The sequence below is a fragment of the Nyctereutes procyonoides genome, unplaced genomic scaffold (assembly GCF_905146905.1).
Source record: "Nyctereutes procyonoides isolate TBG_1078 unplaced genomic scaffold, NYPRO_anot_genome, whole genome shotgun sequence".
NCBI lineage: Eukaryota > Metazoa > Chordata > Mammalia > Carnivora > Canidae > Nyctereutes > Nyctereutes procyonoides.
The window spans coordinates 65,698,277-65,716,503 of NW_026575049.1; the positions used below are offsets into that span (position 1 = coordinate 65,698,277).

The following is an 18,227-nucleotide window of genomic DNA, read 5'->3' on the forward strand; positions in this document are numbered from 1 at the left end:
CATCTATTAAAATGATCATGTGGGTTTTAACCTTTCTCTCATTAATGTAATATATCATGTTGATTGATTTGTAAATATTGAACCATCCTTGCATCCTGGGAATAAATCCCACATGATGATGGTGAATGATTTTTTTAATGTATTGTTGGAGTCAGTTTGCCAATATTTTGTTGAGGATTTTTACCTCTGTTTTCACCAGGGCTATTGTGCAGTTCTCTTTTTTTGTAGTGACTTTATCTGGTGTCAGTATCAGGGTAATGCTGGCCTCACATAACGAATTTGAAAGCTTTCCTTCCTCTTCTATTTTTGGAATAGTTTAAGAATAATACTTCTTTAAATGTTTGGTAGAATTCACCTGTGAAACCATCTGGTCCTGGACTTTTTTTATTGTTGGGAGACAATAAAAAAAGTAATTGTTGATTACTGACTTAATTTCATTGCTGTTAACTAATCTGTTCAAATTTTCTGTTTCTTCCTGATTCAGTTTTGGGAAGTTAAATGTTTCTAGAAATTAATCCATTTCTTCTAGGTTATCCAATTTGCTGGCATGTAATTTTTCATAACATCTTATAATCCTTTGTGTTTCTGTGGCATTGGGTGTTATTTCTCCTCTTTCATTTCTGATTTTGTTTGAGTACTCTGAAATTTGTTTATTTTGTTTATTTGAGTCTCTTTGTTGTTGTTACTATGAGTCTGGCTAAATGTTTATCAATTTTGTTGATCTTTTCAAACAATCATCTCTGTTTTCATTGATCTGTTCTATTGTTTTTTAAGTTTCTATTTTGCTTATTTCTAACCTAATCTTTATTATTTCCTTCTTTCTACGGGTTTTGAGTTTTGTTTTTTTCTTCTTTTTCTTGCTCCCTTAGGTATAAAGTTAGATTGTTTATTTGAGGTTTTTCTTGCTTTGTGATATTTATATTGTTACAAACTTCCATCTTAGAGTAGCTTTTGCGGTGTCCCAAAGATTTTGGACTACTGTGTTTTCATTTTCATTTTCACTTGTCTTCATGTATTTTTTAATTCCTTTCTTGATTTCATGGTTGACCCATTCACTGCTTAGTAGCACTTTATTTAACCTCCATGTATTTGTGTTCTTTACCCACAGCCCACTGTTGAGGGTGCAGCTGGACTGCCTTATCTACTTTGGGGTGTGCTGGTCTCTGTCAGGGCTGCTTGCACACTGCCACGGTTGTGGCACTGCTTTGGATGGCTCCGGCCCAGGGCATGTTGTAGGGGGCAGGTGTGCAGAAGAACTTGAGGCACTGTGCTGGTATTAGCAAGGTTTATGCCTGCTTGCTTTGGGAACAGGACATGCAGCTGGCAGGATCAAAGCAGGCCAGATTGGAGGGGGTGGACGTGCAGAAATATGCTGGGACAGGATGCTCAGTATTAGCAAGGTTTGCCCAGGTCTGCTATGGGAGGGGATCTGGAGCCAAGGCCTGGCTGGAGGGGGCATGTTTGCAAGAGAACACAGGGTAGGGTGTGTTTTTAGCAAGTTAGGTGCAAGTGTTAGCACTGTGCTAGTTCCCATGTATCTATTACATGGGGGAGGTAGGAAATGGCACGTACTGGCTCCTTTGTTTCTGAAGAAAGAAGACTCCAAGCACCTGCTCTGAGGTTAGTGAACAAATTTCCCTCCCATATACCCCAGGAAATTTTCAAAGTCCTGCTTCTATGCTGTATCTCTGCATATCGCTTTAACAGTGGGGACCTATAGCCTTCCTGGCTATCCCAGAGCGAAACCCGCTGATTTTTTCAAATTCCAAGTGTTAAGCCATGCTGACTGTTAGAACTCACTAAATTTGGTCCCTCTGGTTTTCCAAGCCAAACATTGTGGGGATTCATCTTCCCATTCATGTTGCCTGTGCCTGGGGCACCTGGAGTGAGGGTCTATTTCTTATACCTCTCCACACCCACAGCATCCCTTCCTCCCACAAATAGTTCTGTGGATCTATTTGCTCCCAACTGCATTTCTGCCTTCCTACCCTCTTCGATGTGGCCTTGACTCTACCTTTAGCTATGGAGAGTCTGTTCTACCAATCTTTAGGATGTTTTCTGGGTTATTTATAGTGATATGTATGTAATCTAGTTGTACCCATGAGACAAGGTGAGTTTAGGGGCCTCCTACTCCTCCATCTTTTCTGGAAGCCAAAATACTGTATTTCTTCATGGTACGTGTGACTGAATTGGAAATCAGAGTTACACAAAACAAGTGAGCAATAATAACAGGGTAAGAGATATCCCAGGATAAATATGTTTGACATCCATTGTGTTGAGAACAGATGGTTTTGGTTCCCTAGCATCCATTTTCCATTCTTCTGGGAAAATAGCCCGGGATACCCAAAGAGCCACCTCCACTCTACTCTCAGTCCATATGGTTGCAGGGCTAGGGGTGCTCCCTAAGTCAAAAAGCAATTCCCATACCATTTGCTGCAGTGATTGGCTCAAGTCTGGTCAAGAAGAATGAGGACCAGGATTTTTGTTTGGCTGTTGGAGGAAAGAAGCCCTTTCTTTCCTTCTGTATTAGAAGCGAAAAGGTTGCAGAGAAGAGCTGCTGCAGTCATTTAGGCATCATGGACTGTGGGTGGAAAAGGGGGTAGTGGAGTCTGGAACTGCCAGGAGCCACCAGGGGGAGCCTGAGCATGATGCTTAGATAATATTGTATGTGTCATATCCAGCTATGCCAGAAAATCTATTTCCCTGGACTTTTCAGTTATGGGAGCTACATTGATATACTTTCTTATTTTCTGATTTTTGACACTAGCATTTGGGGCTTTGATTCTGGAGAGACTGTTCCTCCTGGGACTAGTTAATTCACTCCCAAGGCCAGGTACCAGACAACTAGAGATCATCCCTATAGCCCAGAGCCTACCAAAATTAATCCAACTACCTAATCTCAAACTAACTCCCTGTACCTACCCTGCTTTACCCATTTCTTCTCACAAGAACTCCAGTAAAGACTGGGCCATGCTCTCCCTTTTCACATCTCTCTGCCTCCTGACCCACCCTAGTCCTTCCCCACCTGGCCCTGTGTGGCAATGCCATGCCTCTTGTTTCTAGGGGTCTGTGAGTAGAAACTTCTTCCTACGTGACAATCATTTCTATGCCTGCATGTCTTACCATACCCGATTAAAACAAATCCTGGGTGTATTTTTGAACAGCAGTCAATAAAGCTCTTTCTTATTTTGTTAAAGACAATTATAATTAGATTTTGTTGTTGTTGTTACCTGTATCTGAAAAAAATCCTAACCGATATAAATCAGTGTGGCACTATGGTGGCCTGCCATGGCATTATGGTTGTCCAGCACACAACCTTTCCCCTTTTGGGAACCACAATCTGGTTTCTTCTTAGGAATTCTTCCGATTCTTAGTCCTTGTGCGCAAGTAGGAACCTTCCCCTTTACTGAGGGTTGAGCATGTGACCAGGACCAGCCAAGTATTGGAATTCCATTCCCCTGATTACAATGATTAGTTCAGGGGAGGCCATTTGATCAAATTTGCCTAATCATAATGAGTCATGGGGAAAGACTTCTTTTCAATTAACTTTGAGCCCTGAACAATAGATGATGAACTGTGACATCATCTCACTACCTCATGGTAAAAGCCTGTCTGAGATAAAGCCAACACAATAGATACGTAACCAAGAGGTAGAGAAAGAGAAATTGAGTGTCATTCTTTGAGTCCCTGATCACACTATACCTAATGTCTACTCCTACACTTTTCACTTATCCGTCAACTGCAGATCCTCCTGGGCATCCCAATAAATCCATCATAAGTTGAAAATAGACTGAATACACCTAACCATCATAGGTTAGCCTAGCTTCCCTTAAACATGCAGAACGCTTGCATTAGCCTACAGCTGGGCAAAATCATCTAACCCAAAGCCTATTTTATAATAAAGTATTGAATATCATGTAATGTATTACACACTGTACTGAACGTGAAAAGCAGAATGGTCGTATGGGTACAGAGTAGCTGTAAATGTATCAGTCGTTTACTCTCCTGTCATGGGGCACGGCTGACTAGGAGCCGTAAGCCATTGCTGCTGCCCAGAATTACCAAATCCTAGCATTGCTAGCCTGGGAATAGTTCAAAACCCAAAAATCCAAGTATAGTTTCTGCTGAATGTGTATCACTTTTGCAAGTGGTAAAATTGAAAAATCATAAGTCAAACCATTGTAAGCTACATAGTATATGATTCAATTTAAATAGAAGTTTGCTTTTCTCACTTTCAAGCACTGGAGAAATTTTGATGTGTATACCTGGCCTGCTTAAGATGAACAAAAGATGCTAACAAAGGACAGAGGCAAACATCACACAAAGAGCCATCAAGAATATTCCATAGCTAACCTTTCTAGGGAATCCATAAACACCCCAAATTGTTGCTAACCGCCTCTATGCAGCACTTACCTAAGAAAAGAAAAACAAAGTACATTGTTCCCCAACAGTGGGGTTTTCCCTCCCTCTTTCCCATTTTCCTTATTATATAAATTCATTCTTGTTTTCATTAGACAGATTCAATCTGTAGGTTTCTCTCTCTTACATACAAATAACCATGCTAATAATTGATCCATTGAATTGCTTTTTGATTTTTCTTTGACACTCTTATTCTCCCAAAACTAATTTACTCATGTTCTAGGATGCAAACAATCTTTCTTTGGTGCCAGCTTTTTGTTACATTATAAGGCATTACCTCTGCTTTATGCTATATCAGGTCATGGCGGACATCACCATGATCATGTATATACTCAGCTGTGAAAAATATTAATTTTTTTACATTACTTAAAATTTTGCAGCATTCTTTTTTTTTTTTTTTTATGATAGTCACAGAGAGAGAAAGAGAGGCAGAGACACAGGCAGAGGGAGAAGCAGGCTCCATGCACCGGGAGCCCGACGTGGGATTCGATCCAGGGTCTCCAGGATCATGCCCTGGGCCAAAGGCAGGTGCCAAACCGCTGCGCCACCCAGGGATCCCATTTTGCAGCATTCTTAAGAAAGATTTGATAGAAAATTAATTTGCTGCCAGACATAGAGTTTTATACTGTGTAGCTCCCCAGTATAATTTTAGTAGATTACTGTGCGAGTGCTTCATCAGTTCATCATCTTTTTTTTTTAAGATTTTGTTTACTTATTCATGAGAGACACAGAGAGAGGAAGAATCAGGCTCCCTCAGGGGAGCCCAATGCAGGATTCAATCCCGGGACCCTGGATCATGACCTGAGCCAAAGGCAGATGCTCAACCACTGAGCCACCCAGGTGTCTGTTTATCAGCTCTTCTAAAGATCAGGTGGTGAACAATAAGAACAAGGGAAGGTTTATTAACAAGAGGCATTTTAATTTTTGATTAGGTTAGTAGACTGAAAGACCAGAGATACGCAGTCAAATGCCATTCAAATAATAAATCCAACAGGGACTTTCATGATATTTTGATTGGCAAAATAAAGTAACATGGACCATTGTAAACAGCTAATTGAACAATCAAAAAAAGTATCATTTTTTTTCATTTGATTTACATATATTATTAAGTGTTTACTATGTATCAAGCACCGGTAAGGAATAGTACATAAGGAGAGACTATACCTTCCCCCCAAACAAAAAATGTGATACAGAATAAATATTTTATTAGAAATCTTAATAGAATGATATGTAAGCACAGAGGGGAGGTATCAAATGAAACCTGGGTTTAACTATTCGATGAGCTATATTATGCCATCATTAGATAGGATGCTTAACAGAATTCATGACAATATTAAAAATGTTTATATATGTAAAGGAGAGAAGTGGGTCCCAAAATTATATCAAGATTTTTTTTTTTAAGTAGGCTCCATGCCCAGCATGACCCTGAGATTAAGACCTGAGCTGGGATCAAGGGTTGGATGCTTAACCAACTGAGCCACCCAGGCGCCCCTATATCAAGATTTTTATCTTCATAATGAAAATCTAATCAAAAGATGCATAGAAAAGTACTAGAAGAAAATGCATCTAAGTTTTAATGGTGGTTGTCGCTGGGTAGTGGGTTGTGAACTCTAGTTTTTTCTCTTATTTTTCCAAGATTTATCCTCACCTTGCCATGTTTTCTATTACTTTATAATTAAAAACATTTTAAAATTCATTATAGGGATCCCTGGGTGGCGCAGCAGTTTAGTGCCTGCCTTTGGCCCAGGGCACGATCCTGGAGACCCGGGATCGAATCCCACGTCGGGCTCCCGGTGCATGGAGCCTGCTTCTCCCTCTGCCTATGTCTCTGCCTCTCTCTCTCTCTCTCTTTCTCTCTGTGTGTGTGTGTGTGTGTGTGACTATCATAAATAAATAAGTAAATAAATAAATAAATAAATATTTTTAAAAAATAAAATTTATTATAAAATATGGTAAAATAATAAAAAATAGAAGAGTACAATGAGCTCCTATATATTTATCTTCTAGATTCAGTGATTGTCAAGATTTTGCCCATTTGCTGTATCTACCCTTCTTTTTTCCCCCCAGCATATTTTACAGCAAATTCCAGACACCATATAATTTCACCTGCAAATACTTTGATAAGAATCTCTTCTCTAAAGTGGACAGCTTCTTATATAACCACAATGCCTTTAAAGCATGTATGAAAATTAACAATAATCCCTTGGTATCCTTTTACATTATCTAGTAACAGAAAATCCCATTTCCCCACTCATCTCAAAAACATCTTTTTAAAAAGCCGATTTATTTAAATTCAAGTACAAATAAGACCCCTTATTAGAATTGATATCATGTCTCCTAATTCCTTTTAATTTAGAAAGTCTCCCCAACCCCCCCCCCACAAATTTTCTCTAAATAAAAGTTAACATTAGAAGCCTGAGTAGATTCAAGTTTAGCATTTTTGGCAGGAATACATTACAGGAAATGGTCTAAAAACCCCTTGTGTTTGAAGTAAATATTTATCTCAACATGCTAAAATATTACGGTCTCAAATCAAGATGATTTAATTAACCAGAATAAATAAAAAGACACCAGGTTGGAAGAGTAAACTGCAAAGTACAGATTGGGGACACATGGATCAACATTCAGGGAAGACATCCAGAATATTTTCACTGAACACTGCTGGAGACAGCAGGACACCACAGTGGTTAAGAACATGGGTTTCGGAATTGGGCAGGATGGGTTTGAATGCTGTCCCTGCCACCTACTGACTGTGACTTTTGGTAATTTAGCTCACTTTCCCATTCCCTCATCAATCATAATAATATTATGGGCCAGTGCTCAATAAATATGGACAGCTAACATTTTTATTACCTCTAAGTATAGGAAATACTACACTAGAAGAACTCTTGTCCATGTGCACAACAGGCCACATACAAGAATATTCATTACATCAGGCTTTGAAACAGAAAAAAAAAGGAAAAATCTAAATGTTCATAAATTGGGGAAGGATAAATAAAACATGACGTATTCATATTTTAGAATCCTATCCAATAGTTAGAAGATCTAGGTCTCTATGTATTAATTTTGGATAGAACTCAAAACAGAAATGTTGAGGGACACCTGGGTGGATCAATTGATTAAGCAACCAGCTCTTGATTTTGGCTCAGGTCATGATCTAAGAGTCATGAGATGGAACCCTGCGTCTCACTCTAGCACAGAGTCTGACTCAGATTCACTCTCTCTGGTGCTCATACTCTACATGAATGAATGAATGATTTTATGTTGAATGAGACATCAAGTTTGCGGAATGACACTTCAGGATAACAGTATTTATGGGAAAAAAAACCACACACACAAAAGTTAATACTAGAAATTTATACAGGAGCATATGTGTATACAGTGAATATGTTTTGAACTTTAATAAATTTTAAATACTTTTAAATAATTTTAAATTTTAAATAATTACAGATCAACAGAGAGTTGTAAAAAAAAATAGTAATGTCCCACGTACCTGTGCTCCAGTTTCTACAAATGATAACACGTTGCATAAGTATAGTTCTAGATCAAAACAGGAAAGTGGCATTGATGCAATCTACAACCCTATTCAAATACCACCAGATATGCACTCGTGTGTGTATGTGTGTGTGTGTACTTCTGTGCAATTTTATCATATACGCAGATTCATGTAACTATCACTACGATCCAAATAGAGAGCTGCTCTATCACCCAAAGATCTCTCATGCTACTACCCCTTTAAAGTCATACCCAATATGATCTTCACATCCCATCCTGAACATCTGGCAACCACTCATCTGTTCTCCATCTCTATAATTTTGTTATTTCTAGAATGTTATATTAGTGGCATTAAATAGCATGCAACCCTTTTAAGACTTTTTTCCGCCTAGTGTAATTCCCTTGAGATCTATTCAAGCTCTTGTTTTGTGTGTCAATAGTTTTGTTTCCTTTTATCGCTATGTAGAATTCCATGGTAAGGATTCAGAACATACATTGCTGAATCATTTGCTCATTAAAGGACATTTCGGTTGTTTCCAGTTTTGGGCTATTACAGGTAAGATTGCTATGAACAGGATCAGTTCCTTTTTGAAAGTCTGTTTTCACTTGTCTGGGGTAAAAGTTTAAGTATACAATTGCTGTGTTGTGGGTAAGTGATGTTTAGTTTTACAAGGAATTCACAGACATATTTTCTAGACTGAGTGTTTCACTTTATATTTTGATCAGCAATGTCTGAAAGTACCAGTTTCTGTATTTTTACCAGCATTTGATGTTATCGCTGTGTATTTAAGTCACTGAATAGTCTAACGGGTGTGTAGTGGTATCTAATTGTGATTTTAATTTGCATTCCCATAATGGCTAATGTTGTTGAATATCTTTTTCTGTGTATCTAATGGATATTCTAAGAATGACCTCCTAGAGGGGCACCTGGATGGCTCAGTGGTTGAGCCTTTGGCTCGGATCATGATCCTGGAGTCCCCAGCTCACCGCAGACAGCCTGCTTCTCCCTCTGCCAATGTCTCTACCTCTCTCTGTGACTCTCATGAATAAATAAATAAAATATTTTTTAAAAAAGGGGCTTAGTATAGCACATGGCAGAAATGAGTTGCTCAGTAGTCAACTACTGTTCCTACTAAGAGGGAGACTTTATTATTGTCTTTAGAGCTTTATTTAGACCTTCGACTGCTCTTAACCTTAACACTAGTGGACTAGTGTTCATTTTCAAGAACAGTGTTATGCTAAAACATGCTTAATGATCTCATTCCATGCTTCCTAAATGAGTAATAGATTGTACTTACAAGTTGTACAAAGTTGATACTAGCAAATCCCTAGTAGACCCTTTTCCCTGAGGTCCTCAAAATTTACAAAACTGTCTATAATGCTTAACAAAGCCTTTTTCTACATTATTATGATCATCAGACCAACTCAACAACAGAAAGTCTGTAATTTTAAGCAGAGTAAAGAGCGATCATTCATCCTTAAAAACACCCAAACAGGTTTGAACACGTCCGTTTTTCTGGCACCTTCACATTCCAAGATAAAATCTCATCCAGATATTCAAAAGAAACTCAAGTTCTCTGCACTGTGTTAAATGAAGGCGCCATGTTACCAAAATTATGTGATAGGCCTCCAATATGAGTTAATCTACTTTTGTATAATTAGGTTTCTTTGCTACCGGAGATGACCAGTCTGTTACTGGTAACAACAGTCTTGCAGGCACCAGCACATTGCATTTGTAATTTACAGGGAATTCATTTCAAATGTACTGTGTCAGTTATGCACATTTATTTTTTTTAAGATTTTATTTATTCATGAGAGACACACACAGAGAGAGAGAGAGAGAGAGAGAGAGAGAGGCAGACTCAATCCTGGGAGTCCAGAATTACGCCCTGGGCCGAAGGCAGACGCCCAACCACTGAGCCACCCAAGGATCCCCCAGTTATGCACATTTACCTGAACAAATATGAAGAAGTGATTGCACTTCACGGAAGGTTAATACAGGTCATAAGGGTGAACATATGGAATCTTATTCTGTTAATTGAAGATAAAAAGGAACAAGGGAAGGAGAATAAGGAAGGAACAAGTGTATGAGGAACATACAGTATTCACCCTACTTAGAATATCACCAATGAAAAAATAAAAAGGAACATGAATTTCAGTGTTATAACTGTGTGTTATAAAATGATACTACCTTTTATAAATTGAAAGAGTAATGCATTTATTTGGGGGTAAAAAAGAAATGTATAAAGTGAGGAAAGTGGAGAATGTGTGGCCAGGATCACCAAGCTAAGTCTTCTTAAAGTGAAGACTAGAATCCAGGCCTTCTAATTCAGGCTTCCCACTAGATTCTATATTCAGTGATAGAACTATATTCAGTATTCCATCACCTTAGGCTGCTCTCCTTTAAAATAAGGGGGTGGTAACAAATCTGAAGGTAGTCATGGGCATCTGAGGCCTCTGAGGGATATTTTCAATTTCCTGCAAAAGAACAGTGATACTGTTATTTCATAACAGTGATACTGATTATTTCAGGGTGTGCCAGTAACTGGGACACATGTCAGCCAGTCACCTGTGCATGCTGAGCACGGAGAGTATGCGCTCTGCCTGGCAACAGCTCAGAGCTACAGCCCAAATTAAGCAGCCATGTGTATGCGGTGGGATCTTCCTGCTGGGAAGGTTGGAAACCACTGGATTAAGATCTCTATGCTGTCTTAGCAGCGGCAGAGAGAGTTCACTCCCTGCGGAGTCCTCTTGCTGTCTACACCTTATCTGAGAGCCAGTCCGCAGCAGATGAGTTGGAGTTTGAAGAGGGTTTACAGCTTCATCTGGGAGTTGCAGGTGAAGATCTCAGGTAGATTCATGAAGACCATAACCCAGACAGGAAGTAACCCCATGCGGTAGAAGAAACGATCTTAAGCCTCCGGGCCAGTGGAAGAGGCAGAGCCCCAGGCTTAGTCTTCCTAGGTTCTATTTTCATGTCTGTAAAGTCACATTTTTTAAATTTCGACTTGTTTGTTAAGCTTCAGGGCCTGAAACAGCTTGTGACAAAAGCTCCATGCTGTTCCTCACACTGCTGTTGGGGGATTTGGCCATGCAACATATCCCTTTTTAATCTTTCATTAGAGATTTAAATTTATCACTGCCTCCGCAAGCTTCATGTTTCTTCTTTTCAGTAGCAAGCCATTCCATCAGATTTTAATCACGGTGTCAAAGTAACTGCATATCTAATTTAGGCTAAACATACATAAATTCCAAATTTAATCAAATTTTATGCATTTTATCTAGATAATTCAAATGATTCTTAAATTAAAACTTCTGCTGTTCTGATCATTTGCTTTTCTTTTGGTGATGACAGATCACTCCGGGGTCAGGAGCTTACATGTTGATGTTGGATACTATTGTCAGGCACATTTTTTTCCCCCTAAGTTGTGTGCAAAGTGAACCTCAAACCTACTTAGTTATTTTAATGAAACTGAAGCCTTATGAAAAAGTCATCTGGTAATAGTCAAATTCTGAGTGGAATGACAGCCTCAGGAAACAACAAGAATGAGTGAATCTTACAACATGATGTTGAGCAAATGAAACAAAAAAATATATATTGGGATGCCTGGGTGGCTCAGCGGTTAAGCATCTGCCTTCAGCTGAGGGTGTGATCTCAAGGTCCTGGGATCGAGTCCCACATCCAGCTCCCTACAGGGAGCCTGCTTCTCCCTCTGCCTGTGTCTCTGCCTCTCCCTCTGTGTTTCTTGTGAATAAATAAATAAAATCTTTAAAAAAAAGAATATATATCATAATGATTCCATTTATTTGAAGTCAAAAATTGGCAACATTCATTTTTGTTGTTAGAAACTGGGTAATATTTTTTCCTTTGACGTGGAGAAGTAGGCCAGGGATGGAGAGGAGGTGTAGGGGCATCCTCTAGGGTGCTTGTAATATTATACTTTTTTTTTTAAACAGAGAGAGAGCACACAAGCAGGGGGCGCTGTAGACCAAGGGAGAGGGAGAAGAAGGCTCCCCCTTAAGGAGGGAACTTGATGTGGGGCTCCATCCCAGGACTCCTGGGATCATGACCTGAGCTGAAGGCAGATGCTTAACTGATTGTGTCACCCAGGCATCCCTAATATTGTGCTTCTTGACCTCAGTGTGGTTACATAGCTGTGTTCACTTAGTGAAAATGTCTTGAGTATTAAAAGTGTCATTTGTGCACTTTTTTCATTTAAAATTTATTTTAGGGGGATCCCTTGGTGGCGCAGCGGTTTGGCGCCTGCCTTTGGCCCAGGGCGCGATCCTGGAGACCCGGGATCGAATCCCACATCGGGCTCCCGGTGCATGGAGCCTGCTTCTCCCTCTGCCTGTGTCTCTACCTCTCTCTCTCTCTCTCTCTGTGACTATCATAAATAAATAAAAAAATTTAAAAAAAAATTTATTTTAAATTATATATATTTTTAAACATTAATTTTTTAATTACATGGGAAATATATGAAAACATCCCCTGTGTTAAAAAAAAAAAAAAAAACTGGCATATTTTAGTTAAGGTAAGTCCTTTTAGATCCCTTTCAAATTTTGTACTGTCCTAAGAGGTTATCAGATTATCTTTTAACATATATTTACATATCTAAGTGAGGGCATAGAAAATATATACTATTGTATGTATATTTTAAAATCTGTGTTCTTTTTTAAACTATCTGGATTAGGGATCCCTGGGTGGCGCAGCAGTTTAGTGCCTGCCTTTGGCCCAGGGCGTGATCCTGGAGACCCGGGATCGAATCCCACATCGGGCTCCCGGTGCATGGAGCCTGCTTCTCCCTCTGCCTGTGTCTCTGCCTCTCTCTCTCACTGTGTGCCTATCATAAATAAATAAAATTAAAAAAAAAAGAATCTATAAACTATCTGGATTAATAATGGACTTTGCATTGTTTCTTACAATAATGCAGGGTATCTGCACTATCTTTCACTAAAAAACTTCTAATAATCTTCACTAAAATTAAATATCATTTTTTAATACGCCCCACAGACACAAGCTTTATTATACATATTATATTGGATATATGTTTACTTTTATTATTTTTTTAAATATCAGTCTTTATTTACATATTGTGTATCTCAAAAAAGGCTGGAAAAACAATGAAGTTTCAACAGGAAATCAGTAAATCCTTATAGATCTGCCTGTGCTAGCACTTGGAGGAAAGGGAGTCGTGGAGTCCTTGGAGATTGGAGTCTTGATAGCCAAACTTCAAATGTTCCATCACTTGCCAAGGAAGTGCCACACTTGATCTTCGGTATTATTTTCTTGATTCGGTGAAGATGACACCAGTTCAACTATTGATCTTGCTTTCTCTTGAGTGCAATGGAAAGGGCTGTCAGATATATGCACATTTGTGCACTTTATAGCTCCTCCATCACACTTCTTCATAAGCAATGCTTTCCAGCATTCATGAGTAGATTAATAACATCAAGAGCAAAAGCCTTGTTTTTGAATTCTCCATTAAAAGCAAACTGGTTTTCTGGTTTTCCTTCTGGCACGTTATAAAATCTAAACCAGTTAAGCGTAGCTTTCAAGTAACCTGGTTTGTACTTCTTAACATCATCAATATGAAACTTTGAGGCTTCGGGATCATTCACATTGATAGCAATTATTTTCCAATCTGTTTCACCCTGATCAATAAGAGCCAAAATTCCAAGGATCTTCACAGGAATAACCTCTCCACAAGAAAGAACCTTTGAGCCTATTTCACAAACATCAATAGGATCATTATCTCCACAGCAGTCTGTACTCTTATCTTTTCGATGGGGATCTTCCCAAGTCTGTGGGAGGGCACTACAATTCCAAATATAACCCTTGTGAGGGAAGATATTCGCCACGTACTGTAGCTTGCCATCCTTTCTATCTTGTTTAATGGGATTCAAAGGCTCCTTTGTGGCAATCTCCATTTTAGCATTTGTCCACCGAGGTACTTCTACAACCATATTAAACAAATTCTCATACTCATCATTTCGTGCTCTCTTTGTAGGAATGCCATTTTCCTCTGTTGAGTCCACCTTCAGAGGAATATCATGAAAGGGGGAAATGTAGTGACCAGCTACATTCTTGAAGAAGAGGTGGTAACTGGGGGAGCGGGGCTGGCTGTGCTCCTCTGTGCAGTAGGAAGCCATAGCGCGGTGTGGGTCAGGCCCTGTGCGCCCAATAGGTGTTTACTTTTATATGTTATTTATGCAATATTAATTTTTATTATAGTATAGATCTTTGATGCAACTTGTAATAAAATTTATGAAATAGAAGAGTCCTTGTGTACCTGTCAGTCAGCAAACCTCAAGGACAGAAAACTAAACTTGGAAGTCGAAGCCTGTAAGAATCAACAGTAAGTAGCTGAGTCGAGGTAACAACATATATAATCAAGTTGTAAAAGTTTGTAAACGTGCTGCTAACGAGATTATGTTAGGGTGTTGTCCATATTGCCATATTGTATGTAGAAGCCTAAGGAAGCTCCCAAATCCAGGGTTAAAATTTAATTTAAACAAGATACACTAGGATCTTACAATTTATGTTGCATAGGGTAATAAAGCCTTGATAAAAAGAGACAAAAAAAGTTAAAAATCAGGGACACCTGTGTGGCTCAGTGGTTGAGCATCTGCCTTTGCCTCAGGATGTGATCCCGGGGTCTTGGGATCGAGTCCCACACTGGGCTCCCTGCAGGGAGCCTGCTTCTCCCTCTGCCTGTGTCTCTGCCTCTCTCCGTGTCTCTCACTGTGTCTCTCATGAACAAATAAATAAAATCTTTTTTTTTTAAGTAAGAAATCAGCCATTGTTTATTTAGCACTGGGTATTCCACCTACACTCCACACACACACACACACACACACACACACACACACAGAGGTTAGAAAGTCAAATGTTTTTCAGGGAGTTCCAACAGAGGTTGTCCACACAGATCTGTGGTGGGAACTGACTCCCACCATCTGGCAACCATAATAATCCAGTTTTTGAAATGGAGTTTTTGCCAGTTGGAAAAGCAGAATCCAAAGATGATCATCATCTTCTGAACCAAATGCATAGCACACACTGCTCTCAACCTCATAGATGAGAACATGCGGCTGTCCAACCACATGTACTTGAAAACTGTGGAAAAATTCAATGAGTGGTTTGTTTCAACATTTGTTATTGCAAGTCATATGAGTTTTATTATGCTTCATGACATAAGGCAAGAAGATGAAATAAAGAAGTTCTTTACTGATGTCTATGATTTATACATAAAGTTTACAATGAATCCATTTTATGAACCTGATTCTCCTATTTGATCAAGCGCATTTGACAGAAAAGTGCAGTTTCTTGGGAAGAAACACCTTGTAAGTTGAATGTAGAAAATTTTGGAAATAAACCATGTTGCTACGATGGGGGGATTCTCAGGAATGTGTACATTGTAAGTAACATGATTAAATAGCCTTGAAAAGTTTAGGGGAAAAGTCAAGGGATGCCTGGGTGGCTCAGTTAAAGTGGCCGACACTTAATCTCAGCTCAGGTCATGACCTCAGGGTTAATAGATGGAGCCTCTTGATGGGCTCTGAGCTCAGAGGAGTCTGCCTGAGATTCTCTCTCCCTCTTTCTCTGCCCTTCCCCCAGCTTGAGTGCACACACTCTCTCTCTCTGAAATAAAAAAAAAAAAAAGTCAAATGGTTTTACAAAGCTTATAGTGTTGAACATGGAGTATTGGCCTTATCCTCTCTACTCTCAACTTCCACTTTGCCAAGACAACTACCTTCAACTTAGTTGTTTCTTCTGATACTTAATTCCTTGTTCTGATACTTAACTCCTCTCCAACACACACACACTTCCCTTCCCCTCATCCTCCTAGCATCCAAATATCATAATATTTGATTAGACCATTATTTAGTATTTACACTCATACTGAGCCATGTAGTATACATAATAACATTTCTTTTGTATTACAATTTAAATTTTTTCCCTGGATTTAATCATTGTCTTATTTTTCCTCTCTTTAAGAAGTAATCACTAGTTTTTCACCAAACTCTCCACTAGAAGTACCTACATACAGCTCACAAAGCCATTTATTTATTTGTTTGTTTGTTTGTTTGTTTATAAATGAGAGAGAGAGAGAGAGAGCATGCACAAGTGGGAGGGAGGGGCAGAAGGAAGGGGAGAGGGAGAAGCAGACTCCTTGATGAGCAGGGAGCCCAACACAGGGCTGGATCCCAAGTTCCTGGGATCGTGACCTGAGCCTAAGGCAGATACTTAGCTGACTGAGCCACCCAAGCATCCCTCAAAGTTTTAAAATATATCAGATAATCTAGTATATATGTGTATATGGGAGGTGGGCTAGAGATTGATTTCCCTCCTGAAGTACTCTGTTCTGATTCAGACTCTAGACTGATGCACAGCAGATTCCTTGGGATTTTTGTTGTATCATCAGTCATGGAATTCTTATTTCCTTCTGTTGTACTGAATCCCTGGTCTTCTACTTCTCATGATTTCATATTTCTTGAATAACTGCTTCATTTTCCAGGGATACATCCTTTAGTAACTTTCTAAGAAATGGAGTATTGTCTACAAAATTGTTTCTCAGTTCTTGGAAATAATCTTGTATTATTTCCCAAATTCTTTCTTTCCTTCTGCTTTCTATTCTCTCTGTAAATTCTATTAATAAAATTTGATATTCTGATATCAAATATCCTGGCCTGAGGTGCCTGGGTGGCTTAGTTCGTTAAGCATTAACTTCGGCTCTGGTCATGATCTCAGGGTCCTGGGATGGAGCCACACATTGGGCTCCATGCTCAGCAGGGAGTCTGCTTCTCCCTCTTCCTCTGTCCCTCCCCGCACTCAAGCATACACATGTGCATACTCACACACACTCATGATCTCTCTTTCTCTCTCTCTCCCTCCCTCAAATAAATAAAATCTCAAAAAAAAAAAAAGAGTCCTGGCCTGGTCCTCTAATTTAATTTTTTTTCCATTTTATTATCTTTCCACTCTACTTTCCAGAAAGTGTCTCAACCTGTATGTTCCAACATTTCTGTTGAATTTTTTCTCCTGTCATATTTAAAATTTTGTTATCCCTTTGAAGATACAAAGATATTAATTATAATGATTTTTAAAAGTTCTCTTCTGCTTCCTACATTGCCACTGTTTTGGTTTTTGTCTTAGGTGTTAGAGATTTTCCTCAAGTGTTTGATGATCTTAGGCTGTCCAATGATATTTAGGAAGGAAAAACTGAAAAACTGATGGGAAGCCGTGTGTTGGGCACCGAGTCTTGGTGCCTAATGGATTTTATTGTAGTAAGATCTGCAACTGTAGTGGCTAATTAAGGTCAAAACCTATTAGCTTTGGAAATGAGAAATGATGGGTCAGGCAAACTGTACTTGATTGTTTTCTGATCCACAGAGGCAACAATCATTGAAGACTGTTTTAACAATTTAGTGGCAAACTCATGGGGAACTCTGTAATGTATCATTTGATAAAACCAAAATCCACTGAATAATCTTAACATCACTAACTGTGGGACATCCACACATCGTGTTTCCTCAAATGTGATGCAATAGGAAGTACATATAATTGCCTATGAAATACTTTTACTGGGACGCCTGGGTAGCTCAGTCAGTTGAGCATCCGACTCTTGATTTTGGCTCAGATCATGATTTCTGGGTTGTGAGATCAAGCCCCGCTTAGGGCTCCACACTCAACACAGAGTCTGCTTGAGATTCTCTCTCTCCCTCTCTGCCTGCTCCTCTCCCTGCTCCTGCTCTCTCTCTAAAATGAATGAATGAATGAATGAATGAATGAATGAAGTCAGGAAATCAGATAGTAAAGCATTTAGTTTATTAACTTTCATAATATTTATTCCCTTCCCCAAGAGAGATATGGAATCATAAATCACAGATCCCTACATTTGTGTATGTGTGTGTATCCATGTATAACAATTGTACTCTTTCTAGGCTAGATCTAATTCAAGACAATAGCACTACTTATAGTATTGCAAGACTTTTACTTGGTTCTGATATCAATACAATGCTAATTTTGTATTATCAAAAGCAAAGATATCCACGTAACACATCCTGTCTATAGTATCATCAAATGCCATAACAACGTAATGTATTTAACCAACCACAAGAAAGCAATCATATGGAACACCTGGGTGGCTCAGCAGTTGGGTGCCTGCCTTCGGCCCAGGATGTAATCCCAGAGTTCTGAGACTGAGTCCCACATCGGGCTCTCTTCATGGAGCCTGCCTCTCTCTGCTTGTGTCTCTACCTCTCTCTCTGTGTGTGTCTCTCATGAATAAATAAATAAAATCTTTAAAAAA

At 39.1% G+C, this 18,227-nt stretch overlaps 1 protein-coding gene and 1 pseudogene across 1 annotated transcript; one reads left to right on the forward strand and one right to left on the reverse strand.

Moving 5' to 3' along the window:
• Window positions 1-13,091: 13,091 nt before the first annotated feature.
• Window positions 13,092-14,871, reverse strand: LOC129512196 (inorganic pyrophosphatase 2, mitochondrial-like). The gene is given in 3 exon segments (XM_055329453.1): window positions 13,092-13,359; window positions 13,362-14,087; window positions 14,859-14,871. Coding segments are annotated over 3 exon segments (939 nt in total). The 3' UTR covers window positions 13,092-13,159.
• Window positions 14,871-15,267, forward strand: LOC129512197 (trafficking protein particle complex subunit 2-like; annotated as a pseudogene).
• Window positions 15,268-18,227: the final 2,960 nt, after the last annotated feature.